Source organism: Necator americanus, chromosome I, assembly GCF_031761385.1.
Source record: "Necator americanus strain Aroian chromosome I, whole genome shotgun sequence".
Lineage (NCBI taxonomy): Eukaryota > Metazoa > Nematoda > Chromadorea > Rhabditida > Ancylostomatidae > Necator > Necator americanus.
Genome location: NC_087371.1, coordinates 23,919,063 through 23,941,644, shown reverse-complemented (window position 1 = coordinate 23,941,644; position 22,582 = coordinate 23,919,063). Strand labels below are relative to the sequence as shown.

General features: G+C 43.5%; 4 protein-coding genes across 6 annotated transcripts; 3 read left to right on the top strand and 1 right to left on the bottom strand.

Moving 5' to 3' along the window:
• Nucleotides 1–38: 38 nt before the first annotated feature.
• RB195_006681 (uncharacterized protein) lies at nucleotides 39–7,640 on the bottom strand (the record flags this gene model as incomplete). Of its 2 annotated transcripts, XM_064179898.1 has the most annotated exons (6): nucleotides 39–103; nucleotides 4,768–4,977; nucleotides 5,056–5,430; nucleotides 5,488–5,574; nucleotides 5,711–5,819; nucleotides 7,500–7,640. In XM_064179898.1, 6 exons carry the CDS (start codon nucleotides 7,638–7,640, stop codon nucleotides 39–41), a joined length of 987 nt encoding a protein of 328 aa, XP_064036816.1. The 2 variants fall into 2 exon arrangements, with proteins under 2 accessions (XP_064036816.1, XP_064036817.1); XM_064179899.1 differs by lacking the exon at nucleotides 39–103 and having other exon boundaries at nucleotides 4,751–4,977.
• Nucleotides 7,641–7,952: 312 nt separating this feature from the next.
• RB195_006680 (uncharacterized protein) lies at nucleotides 7,953–11,591 on the top strand (the record flags this gene model as incomplete). The annotated part of the gene is made up of 7 exons (XM_064179897.1): nucleotides 7,953–8,090; nucleotides 9,653–9,773; nucleotides 10,155–10,235; nucleotides 10,336–10,401; nucleotides 10,460–10,545; nucleotides 10,633–10,891; nucleotides 11,086–11,591. The coding sequence occupies 7 exons, from the start codon at nucleotides 7,953–7,955 to the stop codon at nucleotides 11,589–11,591; spliced, it is 1,257 nt and encodes a 418-aa protein (XP_064036815.1).
• Nucleotides 11,592–14,329: 2,738 nt separating this feature from the next.
• RB195_006679 (uncharacterized protein) lies at nucleotides 14,330–14,722 on the top strand (the record flags this gene model as incomplete). Its single annotated transcript, XM_013441868.2, has 1 exon — nucleotides 14,330–14,722. One exon carries the CDS (start codon nucleotides 14,330–14,332, stop codon nucleotides 14,720–14,722), a length of 393 nt encoding a protein of 130 aa, XP_013297322.2.
• Nucleotides 14,723–16,099: 1,377 nt separating this feature from the next.
• RB195_006678 (uncharacterized protein) lies at nucleotides 16,100–22,338 on the top strand (the record flags this gene model as incomplete). 2 transcript variants are annotated; one of them, XM_064179896.1, is made up of 18 exons in its annotated part: nucleotides 16,100–16,259; nucleotides 17,964–18,037; nucleotides 18,302–18,325; nucleotides 18,768–18,854; nucleotides 18,915–19,007; nucleotides 19,084–19,211; nucleotides 20,132–20,249; nucleotides 20,309–20,370; nucleotides 20,440–20,515; nucleotides 20,597–20,688; nucleotides 20,739–20,807; nucleotides 20,869–20,981; nucleotides 21,050–21,163; nucleotides 21,222–21,299; nucleotides 21,413–21,519; nucleotides 21,581–21,652; nucleotides 22,002–22,124; nucleotides 22,180–22,338. In XM_064179896.1, 18 exons carry the CDS (start codon nucleotides 16,100–16,102, stop codon nucleotides 22,336–22,338), a joined length of 1,749 nt encoding a protein of 582 aa, XP_064036814.1. The 2 variants fall into 2 exon arrangements, with proteins under 2 accessions (XP_064036814.1, XP_013297323.2); XM_013441869.2 differs by lacking the exons at nucleotides 16,100–16,259; nucleotides 17,964–18,037; nucleotides 18,302–18,325.
• Between the last annotated feature and the right edge of the window lie 244 nt (nucleotides 22,339–22,582).

The following is a 22,582-nucleotide window of genomic DNA, read 5'->3' as shown; positions in this document are numbered from 1 at the left end:
ATAAACCACTATGTAATCTGTTATACCGACGTGGTTTGTCAACAAAAATTGTGAAACATCGGTATAAAAAGTTTCTGTAACAAATTATAATAACACAGCATTACTACACAATAATTACTTTTGCTGCGTATGATCACTTTCTCATTTCGTGTTCATGAAAATTTTAATCTCACTATTCAATGTGCTGTAGTCACAATACAAATACACACAACAATATGAAGATGTACGCTACGATACAACCACTTCAACATATTTGTCTTCCTATACTTCATTTCTGCCATCTGAACCTATCTCAAGCAGAACCTCATGCACAAAATTTACCTTATACATAAGCTTTAATATAGTTATGCAGGGCGACGTAGCGTAATCGGTAAGAGGTTCCGCAGTGTCTGTGCTATCGATAGCAAGTTCAAAACCAAAGCTTCCATCCATCCGGGGTCGATTAATTTGCATCAGACTTGTCTGGGAGGATACAAACACTGATCGGCACATCAGCGTAGCCCCGAATCACTGCATAGGCTAGTTACATATTCGTAAATCTCAAACGATTCTGGATTGAAGTGAACGTGGTTAAGCATCCCAAGCGGATTGATTAACAATTAAATAAGAAAACTACGATTAACCAGCACGTTACACTTTATAGTTGTGCCAGTTGTTTCACAATGAATCTCGGTGAGAAGGGTCTCGCTCGCACGATCTCGCTCAAGTATTTTTAATTTTCCTTTCTTTTACTTTTTTTGCTTGGTACTCATCCTTCCTGTTCCATTCAATTTTCCAATTTTGACCGGAGAAACTTCTCTCGCAAATGATAAGCAAAATGCGCTCGAGACGCTCTTTGCCTGACTGCGAAATCTCTGTGTCTCATAATGACGTGTGCTTTTCAGCGTGCTATATATTGTTTTAAAAAAACGGAGTCAAAACGACGAAGAAGTTGAAGCATCTTCATCTCCATTCAGTTACGTAAGTTAAGTAAACTCGATAGGTTCGAAGCTGCGTGGTGGAGATTGCGGTTGAGATCGAGGTGGGACCATCTCGATCTACAGCGATGATTGATGCTAGGCTGGTGCTGACAGCTACGCTCCACCACACTGCTTCGACCGCAGCCGCTTACACAACTGCTCCAAACGTCATGTCGTTTTGACCCGAATATAACCAATTCTTGCTCATTCAGCATTTAGGTTGGGATCAACAGGAGCGAGAACGAAACATTGGACCCAATTCGATTTTACTTAGAAACCAAAAAAGAGACAGATAACTGCTGGAGGCTAGTTGTTACTTCAAACTAGCTTTCTGCTTCCAAAAAACACCTTTTAGGAAGTTAGCATTTTCTATTCAACGCCACTCAAATTGCGCTTTAAATTAGCGCTGATATGGGAATTTTGACTGGATTACTGCCAGTTCTGAGTTTATCATCACATCATGACATAGTAGGGTCAAAACGACATGGAGCACGTACGCGGCTTCTCTCGAGGTGCTTGAGTGGAGCGTAGTGGCTGGGAGCGTTTGCCACGGTCCCAACTCCGTCCCAGCCACTGCCTCCACTGCGCCGTTTCGAGCTTGTACGCAAATGCACCGCAACTACACTTGTGGTTCATGTCGTTTTGACCCGAGCATACAGCACATCTTCCACTTAACTTTTATCAATGTTGACGCCTATTAGAATCTGTTCTGATCGAAAAACTGATTTTACTAATCCCTCAAATTAGATAACATAAGACTCGTTTAACCAATATCCTAAGAAATCTGATGTGGTGGTAATTTGTTGCAAAATTGCATGTTGGAGCCACCTCAAAGTATATTAAAGTACGCATATCACGAAACTGGCGATTGGGATCTCTGTGGACGAACATAGAGTTCGGCGTATAAACTACAAATGTGATCGAGGCCCCGCTCAATTACTCCTAATCGCTCTGGAAATCGGCGTGAGAACCTCTTTAGCTTCTACGAGGTACGTCTGAACGTGGCAATCTTGTACACGCTCCGGTCCCGTCGGCAGCCTATTCATTGGTTTTAATCGAATAGGCTGCTAAAGGGACTTAATTGATTTTTTTTCCGCTCGTTCGTGGATGCGGTACGTTGTAATGTGCCTCGTTGGAACAAACGTCGTTCCCACGCCGTTTCTCAAGACGGTTAGGGGAACTCCGAGGGACCACGTCCGTTACCATAATTCACACTACGAACTTTATATTTGCCCACGGAGAACCAGCACAGTCAGTTTAATGATACGCTGCCTTAAGGTGTCACATATTTTTAAATATCAACTCTTCAATAAGTGTTTTCCAGAGGCAGATGACTAGGAAAACAAAAGCTGAAAAGCGGATAGGATCGAGTGAGGACCCTTCCTACCACCGCTCATTGCTGCTGTTCGCGATAGTCCCACCTCGATCCCAACCGCTAGCTACCTCCCCACTTCAAGAGTAGCCGTTTATGCAACTGCACCCAGCTTCATATCATTTTGATCCCGCTATTCCCAGATGATGAACATCGACCGATGGGTTATGGCCTGGCGCATACACAAAAGTACGGGTAGTGTGCGTGCAGGCGTCCGCGGATATCGGTACCAATAGAGCGACTTCCACAAGTAACGCGATGCAACTGTCAATGATTCTTTGAGATTGCGTTTCTCGCCAATTCTCATCCGAACTACAAGACTCATGGACCTGTTTTGACGGCGCTGCGGACGCTGCGGGAAACCCTAAGAGCGTGCTGAAGCTAGCACCAGGTAGTCGATCTTGATCACATTACTACCAATTTTGGAGTTGTAGTAATCTCCTTGAAACTACCAATAAACCTGCAGCAGCTTGACCGACAGCTCTATCTGTAGCACAGTAACTACTGTGTAGTTGTGGCTTGAAGTATCTTTATGCATAAGTCGAAAACCAATATATGGTTTGTGGTTCACATTTCAATACGCAAGTTGGGTCAAAACGACATGAAGGATGGACAGCTGCATAAGCGACTGCGCTCGAAGCGGCGCGGTGAAGCGTAGCGGTTGGGGTCGTGTGAGCATCCTCGCTACCATCTCTGCAGTTCGTCGTGGTCCCACCTCGATGAGCGGAACCAATATGAGTTCCCCAATCTACTACCCGAAGTCTACGACAGCAACTGTCCTAGCTTCATATCGTTTTGACCTGACTATATGTGCAAATGTTGACGGTGGAAAAACAGCTAAACGCACTTCCCGATAAAGTTTCCAATCTCTGTCTGCCTCAACACTGTTCAATAGTTATGCAGTCGTAATGTGGCCAGATTCTTCCATGTTAATGGATGATTCGTAAAATTCAGTTGAGCTATACCTTTGCTCCCTCAGAATCTCTAGATGTCGAGGTCGGGACCTTTTCGGCTCCTCTTTACGACAACCTTCGGAAACTAATAGTAGTTCGAAATCTCATGTTGATCATCAAAAACTAAATGGTATTCTCTTGCTGTTCTTGAACTACATAATTAGTATAGTGGGATTGACACAGAAAAACAGTAAAGTAGGCTTGAAGGCAACGTATCACGATTTTGACGTGGTGCAGAGCTCACAGCGAAAGCGTAGAGTTCGTGTAGTAGATTGCGAAAATCAGAATGGTTCTGCTCATCTTTTCCTAATCGTCGTAAAAAAAACAGACTTTGGAGCCGCTTTATTACCTACGAGGTATGTTAGAACACGCCTCAGTGCGCAAGTCCCTGTCTGCTCTGAAGTGCATTCATTTGTCTCACTTGAATAGGCTGATGAGAAGATATCATGGATCTTCGACCACTCCATCGCGGACGCGGCGCGTGCACAATTGTGCTACACTACGACTGAGATCATCTTAAAAACACCGTCATTCATGCCGTTTTTTTGAACGATGATTAGGAAGAGGTGAGCGTAACCACAGTCCACTACCCAAACTCTACGCTTCCGCTCTTTCCCATCGCGTCAAAATCATGATACGCTGTCTTTGACTTAGACGTGAGATAGTTACATTTAGGTCTCTACTAACAACAGTATTCATAATCCATTAACAACGCCCTCTCTACTCTCCAGCGATCAAATTTATCAAAAGAAACACAAAAATGTATTACGGAATTGCAATAGTGAGTAAATAGTGATGTAGTGATAAACGTATAGTTCTAATGATCAGAGTGGATTTTTTTATTTCCCACGCCTCCATGTTATGCTCTTCGCTTCCTGTTTTAGTTCTTTCATTACAGATTTCAAGCATCTTCTGTAGAATTTAGACTCGAGAGCCCTTTTGCACAACACAAAAGATTGTCAACAGATCATAGTTCCTCAATCCATTCCATCAGAATCGGATTCCATTTTAGTTCTGGAGTTTTCAAACAATAGCTGTTTGTGTAGAAACGTCACACTCTGGCAGAAGTTTTAAGCGTCTACGATTACAGTTGCATAAAGATGTTGCATGAAGATGGAAAGAGTGCGTGCGGGTAGAGATGAACAGGTTTCGCCACTGCACTTTCTTCTGAAAGCGTCCACCCGGAGTGACATCATCTCAAAATTCATTTCAGTGGACGCGTACATGGATGTCATATCATTTCTAGCCTGTTAGATGTGACTCGATTTCAATTTCATTCTCGCTGTCTACGTCAAGTGTCTCTGGGTGGGATTTAATTTAAACTCTTCGCCTAGAATTGAATCACGTAAGCAGGGGAACGACATATGACTTCACTACGTCTTTGGCTTTTGTAGTTCCGCGGCGGAACCGCTGTCAAGAAAAACGCAGATCTCTCTCCACGGTTCCATTTTTATTTGAATGCACATTTACAGGCTTAGTATACCTTTCCCTGAGGAATAAAAGTTTTCTGTGTATGAGGGGGGAGCAATCGATGGTGCTGCTCCGCCTGTTATGCGAGGAGGACAAGGACAATAAGCAGCATCTACACCTGGTGTACCATCAGCTCCAGCAGCGCCAGGGCTGCCAGGCATTCCCACTGATCCAGGTTTTCCAGGAGGACCGGGTGGACCAGCTGCTCCGGGACTTCCAGGTTCTGAAATGTTCGCCATGCTTTGGGGTGAATGACTCATAAATTACAATACACAAAAGGAACAAATCGTGCTCTACTTACCCGAATTGCTTCCTGGAGCTCCTGCATTACCAGGTGGCCCCGGAAAGCCAGGTGGCCCTGGAGCGCCCCGTATTCCTGGTAAATGGTTCTGCGCGATAGTCCCAGGGCCTCCCGGTGCTCCATCTGGTCCGGGTTTTCCATCAACTCCTGCATCTCCAGGTGGCCCTGGTGGACCTGGAGAGCCTGCAGCTCCAACGAGTCCATCCCTGCCTGGCTTTCCAATGTCACCAGGAGCGCCCGCTAGTCCAGGCGGACCTGGTGGGCCAGCAGGACCAGCAGGACATTTTATGCACTGTTTCAAAATGGGATAAATATCAGCCATTCGTGCCATTCCAGATGTTCCTGGATTACCGTTAGGACCCGGTTCACCATCAGCTGTAAATTGTAGAATAGAAACTTCCCACCAAAACTAGGCTAAACATAACGGCTCACATCCGTGTTCTCCTGAATTACCAGGCGGACCTGGAGGACCTGGCGGACATTTTGAAGGTACTGGGGCACAGTTACACTTCCTATCACCTGGAAATGTAGCACAATTATCCCACATCGCAATTAATCTCTTTATTATGTTGTTAGTCTCGCTCTTAAAACACAGAAACATTTTCGTCTTGAAAAAAATAAGAACCGTTGAAAAGGAATTCTGGAACTAACAAACCTCCAGTGTGATACTGTCTTTTCGTTCTTCCGAAAACTGATTTTTTAGATGTATTCACGAGTGAGTCTGTTGATGATACGAATCCACGCCAAGCGTCCTCGTATTTTTCCTGCAATAGGAGTATAAACAGGATTCTGGATCTAGATAAGAACGAGGACCTCGGGAATTATCTGCAGAAAATTACGTCTATAGAAAGATAACTCAGCTCTCGAATTGTAAGCTAACGTTTTTCTTTGTGTTTCTAATGATTGTCTTCAATCCACATCAGCAAACAGTACTTATCAGCACTTATTCCTTTAAGTCAAAAAATATCATACAACCTGTACTCTTTAGTAAGGCAGAAAGTACAAGTTTCAAAAATATGAAGTTCACAATCACTAAAAGCATATCAGTTATGCTGTAACGTTTAAATCAAACTATTTGGTTGAGAAATGGGTCGTGGGTGTTTTCTTTTCCCGAGCCTAAAAAGAAGCAAAAAGTATTGGAAAAAACTTTATTTAAAAGTTGATATAAAATTCTGCCGTCTAAATGATAGTGCTACACTGTTTTTTTATTTTAATTTTTTTTGTCTTAATGGACAGTCAGAATGAATTGTCAGGAGAAAAAATAGAACATTTTCGACACCATTTTATTTCTGAATTGAATAGCGACGATGAGACCGCTGAAACTGAGGCTGGTGGTGTGAAAAGGAAATGTAATGTTTGAAAATGCCGAACATCGTCTGTTATCCCCTTCCAAAAAGGTCAATTTTGACTACAAAGACAGATCGCACACCAGTCAACCAGGCATCATAGATTGGAAAACAATCTATTTTTCCCCAGTTTCTTCAAAACAAAACGAAAATAAAGCTACAAGAAATCAGTCGATGATATGCTCTCCATTTTTGTTCCTCACATCGGTCCCAACGCCTTCCTTGTTCAGTAAGTTTTTCGATATCTCATATTGCTTTTCTGTATTGCTTTTGCCTTCTTAATGTTTTTTCGTTATCTTCCGATCCTTGCTAAGATTTTCTGCCTCTCAGTGCACCTCGCTCACGGCACATATCTCGAGAGTACCCTCAGCGGCCATATCATCTCGATTAAATGCAGCATACCACGAATCTGGAATGGTACGGACTTCAGGTGGAGTATCCGTGTACGGGGTCGTAGATTATGGAGACCGGGGTGGCTCCGCTCATCTCTCCCTGAATCACTGCAAGCAACCGGCCCCTGAATGCTGAATGTGCGATGCCTTCTACTGCAGCGCGCCACCCATGCACGCGTAGCGTCCCTTACTTCTTAGCGGGGGAGTCGGAGTGTGATTTTCGACGAATCGCAGGGCGGAGGCGGCGCAAGTGGTGGAGCGTTGCAATAGATGGCGTCGTACAAAGCGGCATGCTGGAGGCGGCTGTTTGCAGTGTTGCAGGGAGAGATGAGTGGAACTACCCCCGTCTCCGTAATCTACGACCGTACACGAATACTCCACCTAAAATCCGCACCACCTCAGATTCGGGGTATGCTGCCTTTAAATAAAAAAAAGAACTGTGTCGTAAGCATCTGATACTCCACTTTGGTGGTTTGAAAAACAGGAATCAATGAAACTAAAAAGTGGAGACACAAGAGTCTTGTGGAGCAAAATTCTCTATCAATTTTATATGCCATTTTTACAGAAAGGGCGGGTGTAGTGTAGCGGCTAGAGGTTCCGCTTCTTGCACGATTGATCGGAGGTTCGAATCCGTCCCATTCGGATATCTTTGGAGATATGCTTCATAATCTCAAAAAAGAAGATGGAACTCCGAGCACAAGCCCACCTTGGACGCGGCCAAGTCTTCCTTCGCATGATCGACAAAGCAGTTAATGTCATTTACAAGCGCCGCTATATAAAAAATACAGACTGATGTTCCGATTGCACACACAGCAGCAGTAGATGCAACCGCACTGTCGTACACCATTCAAGGATTTGGACTAATTTGGTGAAGACGATTAGCAAGCAAATAAGTAGCGAGGCAACCGCCGGCGCAGTACTTCGGCTTTATACCACGAAAGCTTGTAAGATTCATACGCGATAAAGCTTCCTTCAGCGCCAGCGAAAGATGTAACCGATTACAAAACCAGGCGCTTTACAATGTTTACGCGCGAATTGTTATGACAGATGTACGGTCATACCTGATGACGTTGATTGTCGCTGCTATAAAAGGAAATCCGAAGGCAAAACCTCTAGACTCACATCCAGGTGCAGCTCTCGTTTTTTTTTGGATCTTCCAATGGCACATGCTACCCTAACCGTTGCTGTAATCGGCAGCTCACTACTCTTAGTAGTTGCATTATTAGGAGCTGCTTGGATGTTCATCGACGCTACCCAATTCGAGGACGACTTCATTAAAGGACTATCCAATTTCAAGGTACTTTCCACGAAAACTTCTTCTAGATTCATTCAACGCCATGAATAGGATCTTGATCTACAAACCAATCTGATTTTTCGTTTATTGTTGCAAGTCTGAAGGTCAGGGTAACTCCGAACTTGGAATTTTTGTGATGCTCGTTTCGCTTGCTTTCGGTAATCATGAGAAGTTCAGTGCAGGATCACTTCCCGTAAATTCCAAATTTGATCTCAAATAATTAAAATTGTTCCGCTTCTAATGGATCCTAAATTGCTCTTCTTCTTTTTTTTTGGAAATATGCGCGTATGTGCATGGAAATTTCATTAATGTCTTACTGTAGTTTTGCTCCTTTCCAATTTCTGAGGTACTAGAGGAAGTCGTTCTCGACCTGCTTTCTCAGCAATTAACATCTAACGATGATCTAACGTGAAATATCCTGAACGTCGTCAACGTACTGGTAAAGATAGGCCTTATCACGTGAACTACGAGCTACTGCTTAAGCGGATTTCTTCAAAAATTCGATGCATTCATGCATCGAATTTTTGAATAAATGATCTGGCAACCATTATGAGGGGAACGAACAGAGGGATAAGCAGACGGAAGTATACATTGGTGTGAAGCGCTACGAGTGTAGTTGTTGCGCTCATGAAACGGTTCGCTGCTCTGGACCATTAACATCGCTGATTCCAGTTCCTGGTGCAGTTGCACTGATCCTCTAATGCAATCTCGTTCACTGCTTTCCGGTGATCTCGTACTAATTCCATTCCATTTTCTTTAAACCCGTGCCACTGATTTCTGGAATTTTGTTTCATACCACATACACACACATTGGCGTGACAGGCCCGTTGCTATATAGCATGATTATTATTTTTTTGTATTAGTGGAGATCTTGTAATCAAAAGATCAAGGGATCAAAATTTTTGAAAGATATATCCAGTCAAAAAATAATGCTGAACGCAGCTGGTAGATCAGTAAGAACTCACAACCTAAAAAATCACTTCTTAAGGAAATGTTTGATCTGAGGCCAATTGTTACGGGTGGTGAAATTTTGCACTCATACAATTGATGTACGCTGCACTTAAACTGACACATCCAACGTTTCTGAGGGGAATTCATTCAGCGCAGTTCATTCAGCGCCCTTTAGAATCATAACTGGCTATATATGTGTCTAAGAAAGTTTAAACTGAAGGTTCATTCAGTTTAAATCATTCAGCTCGGGATCGTTTAGATAAGTCACCTTGATGATCTGCTTTATTCTACTGCAGGAAAATCAATCTTCGCATTTCCTGTTTTTTTTATTAGTGTTCCTACGAAGTTTTTAAATGGAGCCTTGATTAGCCTGGAGTTTCAGCTTCTTTGCTGTCTTCAGAGAGATAAATAAAGGCTGATTGGAACAATCTTACGTTTGATAATCGTTCAAAGTAATGAATACGGAAGTCATGTAGATGGCGAAAAAGTCAAAGCGTCAGACAAGAACTTTGCCGCGGGTCCAAGAAACGAGAACGTTTGAAGTTTTGCATTTCAAATTTAACAAGATGATCTCGACACGTACGTGTTCATCATTGTTACTAATCTATATTCAGGAAGAGTCGAGTGAGTTATGGGAAAAGATGATGTCAGAAGATCATCATAGGTTCACAAGAGCTGCGAAGCGTTTCGACAAACGCAGAATTCGTCAACTTGCTTCTCGGACGGCAAGAGCAGGTAAATTTTTGATTTAAAGACATCACCCCAGGAACATGAGGTGGTATGGATTTCAGGTGGAGTATTCGTATAGGGATCGTAAATTAAGGAGAGGGGAATGATTCCGTCCATTTCTTCCTAATTGCCGTAAAAAACGGGAAGACAGGGCTTCGAGCGTTCCGGCGCGCTATTTTCTACAAGGAGTCCGATTTGAGCGCGCCAGCCTTGTGCACACCGGCCGTCTTTTACGCCAATTAGCAAGAAATAGACAGAATCACCTCGCTCTACATAATCTACTATCCCGTATGCGAATACTCCACCTGAAATCCGTACCACATCAGATTCCTGGGGTGATGCATTTAACCAGATGTTTCACAAAAAAAAGCCTATCTGACTCTTCAGAGTACGCAGGAGGACCAACGGGTGGCCAAGGAGAACCTGCAGGAGGAGGAGCTGGTCCTAATAACGGATCTGGTGAAGGGGGTAAATGACTTAAAAATCTTACAACTGATTTTATTGTGGTTTCCTCACATTTTTCTAAGGGTAAGCATGATTCATTTAAATTAATGTAACCAGTGCTTAGCGTGCCCAACACCGTCATGCCCACCGGGTCCACCGGGCCCGCCTGGATCTGATGGAACTCCAGGAGGCGAGTTCGATCTTTGCGAGTAAAAATTCTGACTTTTTTATTCGAAGTTCATGTACAGATGATGGCACACCCGGGCAGGATGGCAAACCAGGTGTAGCAGGTAGCGACTTAGATTTTGGCGATGTACCAAAAGAATGTGTTAAGGTATGCAATTATTATAAGGGTGTATAGCGCAGTCACCTACAGGTGATTTCTTAAGTTAGTTTTCGGATTCTTATTGCACTTATTCAGTGCCCCGCTGGCCCACCAGGTCCTCCAGGACCGGATGGACCTCCCGGTCCAGGTGGAAATCTCGGTGCTGCTGGAAATCCTGGATCAGAAGGAGGGCCAGGAGAAGCAGGACCACCGGGTCCCGCGGGAACACCAGGACCTGATGGAGCACCTGGAAATCCTGGTGCAGATGGTGAAGCAGGAGCCAGTGGACAAAAACATATACCCGGGGAACCAGGACCTCCTGGACCTCCAGGCCCACCAGGAGAGGACGGAAAAGGTACTATCATCTCACTCGAAACTAGAAATACTCATTCTTCAGTGTAGGAAAAAACCTAGGGTGTTTGACCTAAAGAATCAGGTTTTACGCCTTGCTTTAATTCCACCAAATGGTCACACATCTTTTTGAACCGTAAAAACCTACACAGTCGTTATGTTAGTAGAGTTCAGTGAAATCTGTTATCTTAATTGCAGAAGGAGACGCTTACGCCCAAGCCCCATCAGAACCTGGGCCACCCGGACCACCGGGTCCTCCTGGAAAAGATGGAGCTGCTGGCAACGATGGGCCACCAGGATCACCAGGAGCAGATGGACAGCCTGGTATAGATGCTGCATACTGTCCTTGTCCTGCTCGCGCTGGTGCAGGTGGTGGAAATTCCTACAGCAGCGGTTCAGCAGATGCAGCATCATCTGTTCCAACAGGAGGTGGCTCTTCTTCAGGTGCTACATCGGAAGCTGGAGCTCCCGCTGCTTCTCCAGTTTCTGCCGGAAATGGTGGCACGTCGTCTAGCAGTGGAGGTGCTGGAAGCGGAGGAAACTATAATCAAGCCTCTAAAAACTCAGCGAAAAATCGCAGAGTAAGAAGCCGTGCATTGTCCGGGAAGTTGGCAGCTGTAGAAGCCAAAGCACATGGGATCATCCAGAAAAGAGGACGACCCAATCCTAGCGCTAGCAAAAGGAACAGACAGAGAAGACATTAATGGCTAACTGATAGTAATTTGAGCTACTCAGTTTACTCAGATCACGTCGTCAATAACGTCACTCGATACAAATAAATGATTCGTAACAATATCTGTATACTGCAAGAAGTGGTGTCACTGCCCTTTGTCAAAGTTCACATCACTTACAAAGTTCAACAGCATTGAATTAATCCAAACTATAGTAGGGTCAAAACGACATGAAACACGTACGCAGTTGCGTACGCGGCTTCTTTCGAGGCGCGCTTCGGTGGAACGTAGTGGCTAGGAGCGTGGTGAAATTCTTGCTGGCACCACCCATCGCTGCAGTTGGCGACGGGCCCACCTCGGTTCCAACTGCTGCCTCCGCAGCGCCGTTTCGAGCGCGTACGCAAATGCACATCAACTACACTCGTGTTTCATGTCGTATTGACCCGACTATACAACTGCCTTTTTTAAATGACTCATTTGTGAAATCATACAAATACAGGGTGTTTGGGAAGTTGAAAGTACGAAATTACAAATGTTACGGAACTCTTAAATTCTAACGAAAATTCACTTTTTTTTTTACTAAACAGTTCAACGTGAGTATGCTACATATAGTCGGGTAAATACGACATGAAGCACGGACATTTGCGCAAACGGCTGCGCTCGAAGCGGAGCGGTGGAGCGTAGCGGTTGGGATCGCGTAAGGACCCTCACTGCCGCCACTCACCTCTGCAGTTCGTTATGGTCCCACCTCAATTCCAACCGCTGTCTCGACCGCACCGGTCACTTGCGCGGTCACTTGCGTAACGGTCCGTGCTTCATGTCGTTTTGACCCAACTATAAATAAGAAATGTGATATCGGGAATATGACTGCCCATGAGACACTGATTTATGTTACATACGTTCATTAAGTTCGACGATCATGATGCGCTCAGAGACAGCTGGCTCGATTTCTAATTAATGGCTCTCACGACTTCTTTCTCGGATTGCGAGATATTGTGTAGTTTGTTTGCATAAACTCTTTACTTGATTTTAATCTCTTTACTTTAAATCTCCGCTAAGAGAAATCACATGTGATCAGATCGCAGGATCTGGTAGGCCATTCTTGATTGTAATGCAAAGAGATGATGCTGTGAGAGGGTTTCTTCATTCAGCAAAGCAGTTGATTTCTGGGGATTTGTCAAATCAAGATTTTATGCAGACAAACCTCAAAATATCCCGCGAATTTCAATGAACGTTTAAATTAAAGGCCATGAATCTAACGTGGTTTGGATTTCCCATGGAGGTTTTCTATACGAGATCATAGATTGTGGAAACAGAGGTGTTTCCGCTCATTTCTCGCTGGATTTTTTTAATGACGAATTCTATTGCAACGGACCATCTTTGTTCACGCGCCGGATGCAAATGCGATCGGTGGAACAGTGATGTCTTCCCACCAGCCTGTTCAAGTGAAACCAATAAATATTCCCCTGACGAAACCGGAACGTGTGCAAAGAGGAGCGTTCTAACGCGCTTTGTAGTAACCAAAGGGATTCCCACGCCGTCTTTTACGGCGATTAGGGAGCGATAAGCGGAAACAACCCCGGATTCCGCAATCTACAACCCTATCTCCAGCTTTTCCCGCGGATTCCCTCATCACGTCAGATTCATGGTATGCTGCCTTCAATGCCGCGCCGACCTCGGTGGTCGTGTCTCCGACACATTTTTCGCAATGACATACTCTCATTGTATCTTTTGTAAAAAAAAAGTACATTTTCACTATAATTCATTCGTTTTATGACATTTTTAACTTTGTACCAATTTCCTGGACACCTTATAGCGCCTAAGTCACTTCACCGTTATCATCTCACTCAGAAGACCTCATAACAGGAGCAGGAAGTTCAGCATCAAAATCACAAAGGAAAGGATGATATATGGACTTGCACCATTGACTTTTTTCGTACTTGGTTATTTTTCTAAAGTATGACTTTTCGAAGAAATCGCATGATGTAATGCAATATCTGCAATGCTGAGTTAATCGGAATGTTCGACTTTCAATGAACTTTCATAAAAAAGGGAGTCGTATTGATTTTCATGAGCTGCATAGGAGGTTGTTAATTGGTTTTTTCGACTAACCTTAAGGGAAATCGCCTTCTTCAGAACCTGTAACGAATGTTTCGTTTCACATTCAAGTGATCAAATCTCTCCCCAACTAGACAGACAAAGCTCTAAGCCTACCATTCGACCACTAACTAACGTGACGGCTACACTTAAAGTCCACCTAAGATTTGAAAACCTTATTAGTGACTGCCACGGATCTCCCTCACAGGAGGGATCAAAGCCGGTTAGTCGCGAGGCTACGTGGCGCGTCCTCGGGTGGCGGATAGGGGGCTAATCGCGGACCAAAAGCGACCTTGTGCTTGCCCAGAGACGCAGGTGGATTCAGGGAATGGACTCCCTGCTTCTGCTGAGCCAGGACTGACTCATGACATCCTTGTATCCCGCACGTTGGTCCGGCCAAAAGCCTGCAATCAAGTGACTGGAAGGTGCAAGGGAAGCGACTTGGAGTCGCCTCCAACAAATAAGCTCCACATGTTCACTCCGGGAGAACGGAAGTTCTCCTAAAAACTCATGGGACTAGAGGCTTGCAACCTGCCCATTGGTTTTAAAAATTTTTTGCATGTCATAGTAATAGAAAAGAGTCTCCTGATTCCGGAAGAGAGTCTGGTACGGTAGCGCCAGTAAGGACGGGGTTGCAGGAGTCATGTAGGCTACCGAAACGGAAATGGACTAGGATGGCGATCTGTACTTATAACGCACGTACGCTTGCATCGGAAGCGGCCATCGAAGATCTGATGATGCAAGCCAAGAAGATCAAGTACGACGTCATCGGTCTGACCGAGACGAGACGACGTCACCCTCTCAACGCCGTATATGAGACTGGAGAAGAACTGTTCTTAGGAACATGCGACAGTAGAGGTGTTGGTGGAGTTGGCGTCCTCGTCAACACGAGAACGGCAAAGAACATCGACTCTTTCGAACAACTTACGATCCGAATCGGACGTCTGCGGATGAGAAGATGTGGTCCAACACCAGCTTTGACTATCTTCGTCACTTACGCTCCAACATCAAGCTACGGAGAAGAAGAAGAAATCGAAGCTTTCTATATGGACCTAGAGAAGTTCTAGCGAGAAGATCATGCCTTCTACAAGGTCAAAGTTGGCCCAAGAAGCACACCTGAGAAACTTCACATCGGGACCCACGGCCTACAATGGAATGAACAGGGGGAGAGGCTCTCCGAATTAATCATGACGATTAAGACCATCCATGGAAACTCGCAATTAGTTGAAATTGAAATGAAAATAAGTTAATTTATAAAGCATTATCATATGAGCGGCTACGTACAAAGAAGATTTTAAAAGAGCAGACGTCACAACTGCAACCGAAAAGGTAGCGTATATTGTGACGGGTGTGTAACGCAGTGGTGCCTGTTCCGCTGTGCCCGCAATATGATCGATCGGAGAATCGCTTTTTCCATAGTGCCGGCCAAGCCTTTCATCTCTCCGGGGTCAATAAATTGGTGCCAGACTTCTTTGGAAGTATAAAAAGACCTACTTGATACATCGGGTGTCGTTGTACAGGTTAGTTACGCGTTCGTAAACCTCAAACGATTCTGAATTGAAGTAGAGGCGGTGGCGCATCCCAAGCGGACTACTTAATGCCAAACCCTTTATCCCTATCTTTAATACTAGGGTTAGTAATAATAGTAGGGTCAACATTAAACACGGTGTACCTGGGTAAGCGGCTGCGCTCGAAGCGATGATGGTGAGTCATACAGATTGGGATTTTGAGGATTTTGCTAGCATCTATCGTCCTGAAAAACAGCAAGAGAAACTTTTACACCTTATAACGCACCACGCTGGTATAGGTGCCGCACCGGTGAGCACCTTCCCATACCGTCTTTCAAGACGACTAAGGATGATTAAACGTGAACGTGTACACACGCCCAATCTGCGCTCCCATCTCCCATTGCTCGTCGATTTGCTAGAGCGACAACACTTCTATTTGTTCCGGTCGAGCGCAGAGATTGTCCAGCGTCTTTTCTTTTCATGATTCGTCTACTCTTCGATGTTGTCCATTGCGGTATCTTTCCAAGAAACAGACGAAGCGTTGAGGTTCCAGTCTGTAATGGTTCTGCGACTTCGCTTTGTGAACTCCGCGGCTTTTTCGCCTCTTGGTGTGAAGAAAAATATCCAAATATTCCTCGAAGGAGCCGATGCTCCGATCTCGTAGACAACTTTGACACAATAACGATATCCCTTAGCTAAAACCTTTTACTGACGATGATGTGGTCAATCTCACTATGATACCCTTCATCGGGTGGTCTCACGTCCAGCGTGGAGAAAGGAAAGGAACACACACATTTTCCTTCACACGGAAGGAAAATCTTCCTCGGAGGAGGCAAAAAAGGCGATAAAGCCGATAAGTTTAAGAAGCGAAGTCCCAGAACCATCATCGACTGATATCTCTTCGCCACGTTAGCCGGCTTTTGGAAAGTCTCTGCAATGGACAACATCGACGAGAAATACATTGAACACCTTCACGACCGCGCGAAGAAGGCTGAGAATTCTAAGACCAGCAAGAGACGCCTGTCTCTTGAAACTCTTGAGCTGATATGCCAGTGTGGAACAGCACGAGCCACAAGGAACCAAGAACAGAAAGGCGGTAAAGGAAGGATTTAAGGAGAGAAGGGCAGAAGTGCTGGCTGTAGCTGCAGAGGAGGGAAAAAGCATCCACTATGCCCGTCGAGACTTCGTAAGACGGGCATAGTGGATGCTGAGAAGATGACTGTTCTTCGGAACCCGAACGGAACAACCATTTCACCGAGAAGGGGAATGAAGAAAATCATCTACGACTTCTACTCTGATCTCTCCCACAACCATGTCCACTTGTCTCCTCACCATCTGAGGGAAGACATGTCCGGGCTTTACTGCAGGTTTTTCCGGACAAACATACTAGACACAAAAATATTATGAGTCAGTCCTAACGCAACAGAAACTAGGAGGCAGCTCGGGAAGGCACAAAGTCGCTTTTCGTCCGCGACTAGCTCCCTATCCGTCAGCTGGGGACGTGCATAGCATGACCAATAAAAAGAAGCTGCAAACTGTGATATGCTTTCAAAACATATGAATAGTGATCTCTACCGTTCAAGAAGTACTGAAGATGTTCCCTGATTCCGTCCGCTGCAAAATTTGAAAGAAAAGAAGGAAACAAAGGACGAAATGGAAAAGGATGAAGCAAAGGGTGAAGTTGACGAGCTCTAACAGGGCGCGCCGCGGCGCACAAAATATGCGACAAAATGTGAGGGATATCTTGCTTGTTAGATGGTCAGAATTCCCAATGCCTTCCGTTTAGATCCAATGAAGGGAGCTCATGCTCAAGCAAGAAAATTTGCTGTTGCTAAGCTAGCTAGTAGGAAAACATTTGGGAATTAAAGTCGATTGCTAGCTAGTAGGAAAACATTTGTTACTTATTAAAATTAGAAAGTATGAAGATAAAGTGCAGGGCGTTGATCAATCCCTATGAGCAATCGACTTTAATTCACAACCGTTTGAAGTTTATGAACATGATTGCGTAAAGTCAAGTAAGTGTTTTCTTTTTATCCTCCTGACAAACCTGGTACCAATTTATCGACCACGGAGAGATTAAAGGCTTGGCTGGCGCTAGGGTTGTTTCGAACCATCGATTGATCGTGTAGTTACAGCGGAACATCTTGCCCGCTGCCGCTACGCCGGGCCTCTTTTCGTATCAAAATTGTTGAAATTAAAAGAAATTAAACTACGATATGGTACTAGTCTACTTAAACGTTTGCTGAAGAACCAGAGTTCAGAACTTCAGCGGGAGTTCCACCGAAGATTGAAAAATTACGTATGGATTTAAAATCAACTGTTGGTATTTCATTTACACAAGATCCCGCAGCGGTGCAGTTCAAAACAATTGTTATTTTCGTCAACAGCGCACTAAATGATTAGCAATATAAGGTTTGTTGAGATTCGGAGATATACAGTTGTAATGTACGCACGTGCACCGTAACTACAGGAACTGGCGCTGAAGTGGATGTAGTCGTCATTGCGATCACTACACCAAATAACTCCGCTACAAAAGAAGATTGGAGGAAAATGTAGTTTGGGGAGCACTCAGCGACACCCTTATTTTTGGACGCTATATCTTGCTTTTCTTCTGTTGTTAACTTTAGCTTACATGTTTTATATCCTCTAAGACTAATGCTTAGCCCTTAGGGGCAAATTGCTTTTATTATTTAATTATTTAATTATTTACTTTGAGAAATAAGATTGCCACTGAGTAGCCCTCTCTACATTTACCTGAGAATTACTCTGTATTTTATCATCTCAAGAATTCATTTTTCAGCGAAGAAACAAACTTCTGAGGATGTAAATGTTCAGCGTGCATGTTCTGGTGCGATTGCTTCTCGAATGGTTGAAGTGATTGGCATGCTTCTTAATCAATCAAAGGATTAGCTATTATCGCCTAATGAACCGCTGCTGCACTGATAGTGCTCTTTTTATACGTTCACTCTCAATGCGCACTTCTTTATACGCCTCTCACCATACGTTCTGACAATAGTTCGTTTTGTTCATTCCTTCTTCCCTAGCAAAATGAACCGGCTTCTGCCAAAAATCATCTATCACATTCATAAACGAACTTCACGGCACACACGTGTACACTTTTCTTGAATTTGGAACCAGAAAGAAGTGGACTTAACGTCAGAGGTAAGTAGAGAAAAGCCACTTTCACACGGAACTGGGAGCTTTTAGTGTTGTAAGTTTGAATGGTTTGTATGAATAGTGTGAGAATTGAACTGCTTCTTCTGATGAATATTTGTAACATTAGCCGGTTTATTGTAAAACGTCCTCTATTTGCTTTCTTTCTATTCATCGGATGAAAATCATGCAAATTACTATTTCTTAAGCATAGGGAAAGTGATTTTCAATTCTTGTTTTTGTCGTACCTTCATGTTTCGCCTATTCATTTGGATAGCTGTTGCTTCCCAAGGAAGACAGGGAAGACAGACTCTTTGCTCGGATGATAAATGAATTTTGGTGGCTGTGCTACAAACTGCGAACTATGTAACCAATAATTCTTCCTCCTCAATTCTTTTATGAGATGACAAGTTTAGATCAACTCCGTTCATCATGTTCGCTTTGGTTTCAGATGTCATTCAGCCGAGGTGCCAACACTCTTGCCGTGTCAGCAAAGTTGTTCGCCGAAAATAGAGCTCGTCTCGTCGCAGCCTTAAAGGTTTATTGAACAACACAGCTCTTATACGAGCCCAACTAATAACTTCCTACTACATTCTAGGGGAAAGTAGTTCCCGGTAGTGTCGTGCTACTGGAAGGGGGAAAAGAGAAAAATCGATACAATACGGACGCAGAGGATCTACCCTTCAGGCAGGTGGGCACAGTCTCCTATTTATTTTGCATATATGCTATGTTATGTTCGCTTCTTCATAAGACGCATGATTTTTTAGGAGTCCTACTTCTTCTGGACTTTTGGGGTACATGAAAGCGACTTCTTTGGGGCGATTGACGTGGATTCCGGAAGATCATGCTTGTTTGCTCCCACGCTTGATCCGTCGTACGCCATATGGGATGGGAAGTCAGTCAAAAAGATCGCTTTTCCTTACTGCGACAGAATTCATATGAGAAAGCTATAAGCAGAGCTGATGGGGGCAAGGTGCAGCTTCATTTTTTCTCTAACGGTAATGCTTCGAACAAAGGAGTCCATGCCTTGTATAATCATCAGTATAATCCTTCGCGTAGCATGCGTAGTAAATCTCGCGAACCATGCCTACTGGATGTGGATATGTTAGAATTTGTCACATAACCGTTCGATCATTCTCAGAACCGCTAGATGTGAGCCAGCCGTGTAGGCGATTATTTGTTCAGTACCCAAAATTTACAAAGCAGTTAGTGTGTTAGGTTTTTTGTCTACCACTGTAAGAGGAACATGGCAACATATTTTGGGTAAAATGTAGTGGAGAGGGGGTGGCGCTCAGTTGCGCCCTTATTTCTGGAAGTAAACAACTAAATCAATCAGGGCCATAAGATTTAAGCATTAGTCTTAGAAAATCTATTACCTGTATGCTAGAGTTGCTCATAGAAAAAAATAAGGAAGAAAGTCCAGAAATAAGTGCGCTTCTGAGTGCTACACCCATCTTCAACCACATTTTCCCCCAAATTTTTGATGGACGCAATTCGAGTAAGGTTCAAATCAAGGCAATTAGAGATTGTTTGCTACTCGTACTAAAGAAGAATTTGAACAAGAAGTAATATTTTAGACAATTACTGATAAGGGTATGTTAACTATCCTCCAGAGCGAGATTGTCACTGACTTTTATTCTTTTCGTGATTCGTGAAATCAACTGTAGGTGACTTTAGTGAATCATTATCTTCTACGTTCTAACGTTTAATACCAGCGTACAATTTCGTCTAAGAATAGGTGACACATCCGATCTCAGTCAAAGCCATACAATCACAGTTGTAGTAGTTGTGACTGAGTGGGTTCCCATAATTCAGAATAAACGATGAGACATGGTTCAAGAACAGATATGAAGTCGACGAAGTTCGGTTCTACAAGGACAAGATCATCAGCGACTATCTTCTGAAGAAGAACACGAAAAAACTTCTTCTGCTTGTGAGTATTCTTTCTGTAATCTTATACTTTTTATTTCATAAGAGGTTCAAAGATCACAGAGAGCAAAAAACACCGACAGTGGAAATATTCTTGAGCCTCCCACATTTGAAGGAAAGGAGATGTGAGTTTTAAAGAATACTGCGTTTGTTCTGTTTAGAGCGTTTAATACTCCTCCTTGTATCTGGTTTAGGTTTGATATTGATGTTGAGTTGTTATATCCAGTTATAGCGGAGTTGCGTGTTTTAAAAACAGATCGAGAATTGCAGGTACATAATCTTTGTTACACTGGAGGGCCGCATTATTTCAAATTATTGTTTTCAACGTAAACAAGCGTTCCCAGCTTTAAGGTGATGAGGTATGCTTGTAAAATTGCTTCTGAAGCTCATAAAGCAGCAATGAAGGCTATTCGTGCAGGACTGTACGAATATCAAATGGAGAGGTAAAACCTTTGTGTTGCCGAAAACTGCTTGTCTCACTGCTGATTTGCAGTGTGTTCCGTCACACATCGTACTACCATGGTGGATGTCGTCACCTTGCGTACACTTGCATTGCTGCATCGTAAGTTCATCACATAGTTTTACATTGTTCTCCCTAAGAGAATCTCTCATATCTCTTGCAGAGGATGTAATGGTGCAATCCTTCATTACGGTCATGCGAACGCTCCTAATGATAAACAAATCAAGGATGGTGATATGTGCTTATTCGACATGGGTCCTGAGTACAACTGCTATGGTTAGCAGATATTATTTTTCCTTTCTTTTGCGTAATATAATTATATATAAACTGGCTTAGTCTTCTAGCATCTGATGTAACAACTTCATTCCCCGCCAATGGAAAGTTCACAGAGAAACAGAAGATGGTATATAATGCTGTACTTGATGCAAACAAGACTGTTTTCAAAGCAGCGAAGCCCGGCTAGTATCTATCGTAAAGCACTGGTTTGACTGGACTATTAGTTCCTTTTTGTTCAAGGAGTTCGCTGGACCGACATGCACGTGCTTGCCGAGAAGGTTATCCTCACTCATCTGAAAAAAGCCGGACTTGTTACAGGTTCATCATTCCAATATCTCAGTCGTGGCTTGCTATTCCCACGCATCCAAAATCACTCGAATAGAAACTCGAATACTTTGTGTAGTGTTATGAATAAAACAGTTCCTCTTTAGGCGACCTTGACGAAATGATTGCTGCCCGCATAGGTGCGGTATTCATGCCTCACGGCCTGGGTCACTTTCTTGGACTTGACGTGCATGACTGTGGTGGCTTTATCGGGGTAAGCAGCTTTAATGTGAAGGGGTTTTTTTTTCACTTTTTTTCGATAAAGGTGTCTTTAGGATGCTCTTCCACGGTCAAAACTCGCTGGGTTAAAGTCACTGCGAACAACTAGAACACTGAAAGAGAGAATGGTATGACCGCCACATGCTAATGCTGAATTTGCTGATCATATGGTTACATAATTGAGCTACAATATTAAATGATGTGTCTCACTGTAAACATATTCTCTTGTATGGTTAGTATTTCATTTTTGAGGGGGGATTCTATTTCTTCTTTGGCTGGCAGCTCTTCCCATCAGGCATCGACGGAACAAGATTAGGCATCCTACAGTTGACTATTCGGTTACATTGATGCTTTAGTTTGAATCTTGATAGCACTAAATCAATTTTAAAATTACCATATTGAAATCCATCAAAGTTTGATACCTCTTTTTTGTTTTGACTATAAGGAAGGACGATAAGAATATAATAGTTCATTAAGGTAATTACAATTGAACCGGGCTGCTACTTCATCGATACGTTACTTGATGCCGCATTCAGAAATCCCGACCAGGCGAAATTTCTTGTCAAGACCGAGATCGATAAGTACCGGGGAGAGGGCGGAGTAATTCATTACTTCCTTTTAGCCGCATTTCCGAGCTGTAATAATAGAGCTTCAGGTTCGAATAGAAGACGATGTCGTGATCTGGGAAAAAGGCAACGAAAATATGAACGACGTCCCGAGAACTGTGGAAGAAATTGAACAGTTCATGGCGAGTGGAACAGTGGACGATGCCACTATACAGAAGAGCATTGCTGATCACCTTGGCAAACGTTGACTGATGTACCGACCTTATCTTAGACAGAAGATTTTTTCTAGTCTATAAATTGCCAGCTATATGCCTGTAATAATCTATACAACTATCACAACTCTGACCTCTTACTTATTGACTGTGATAAAACTTTCGAATATCAACTCTTTTCTTAAGCAAATTCTGAGAATTATAGGATTTGGGTTTCTACTATGTGTTGTGCTATTCTGTATTCATTCGGAAATCATCCTTTGGGAACATTCCGTACAGC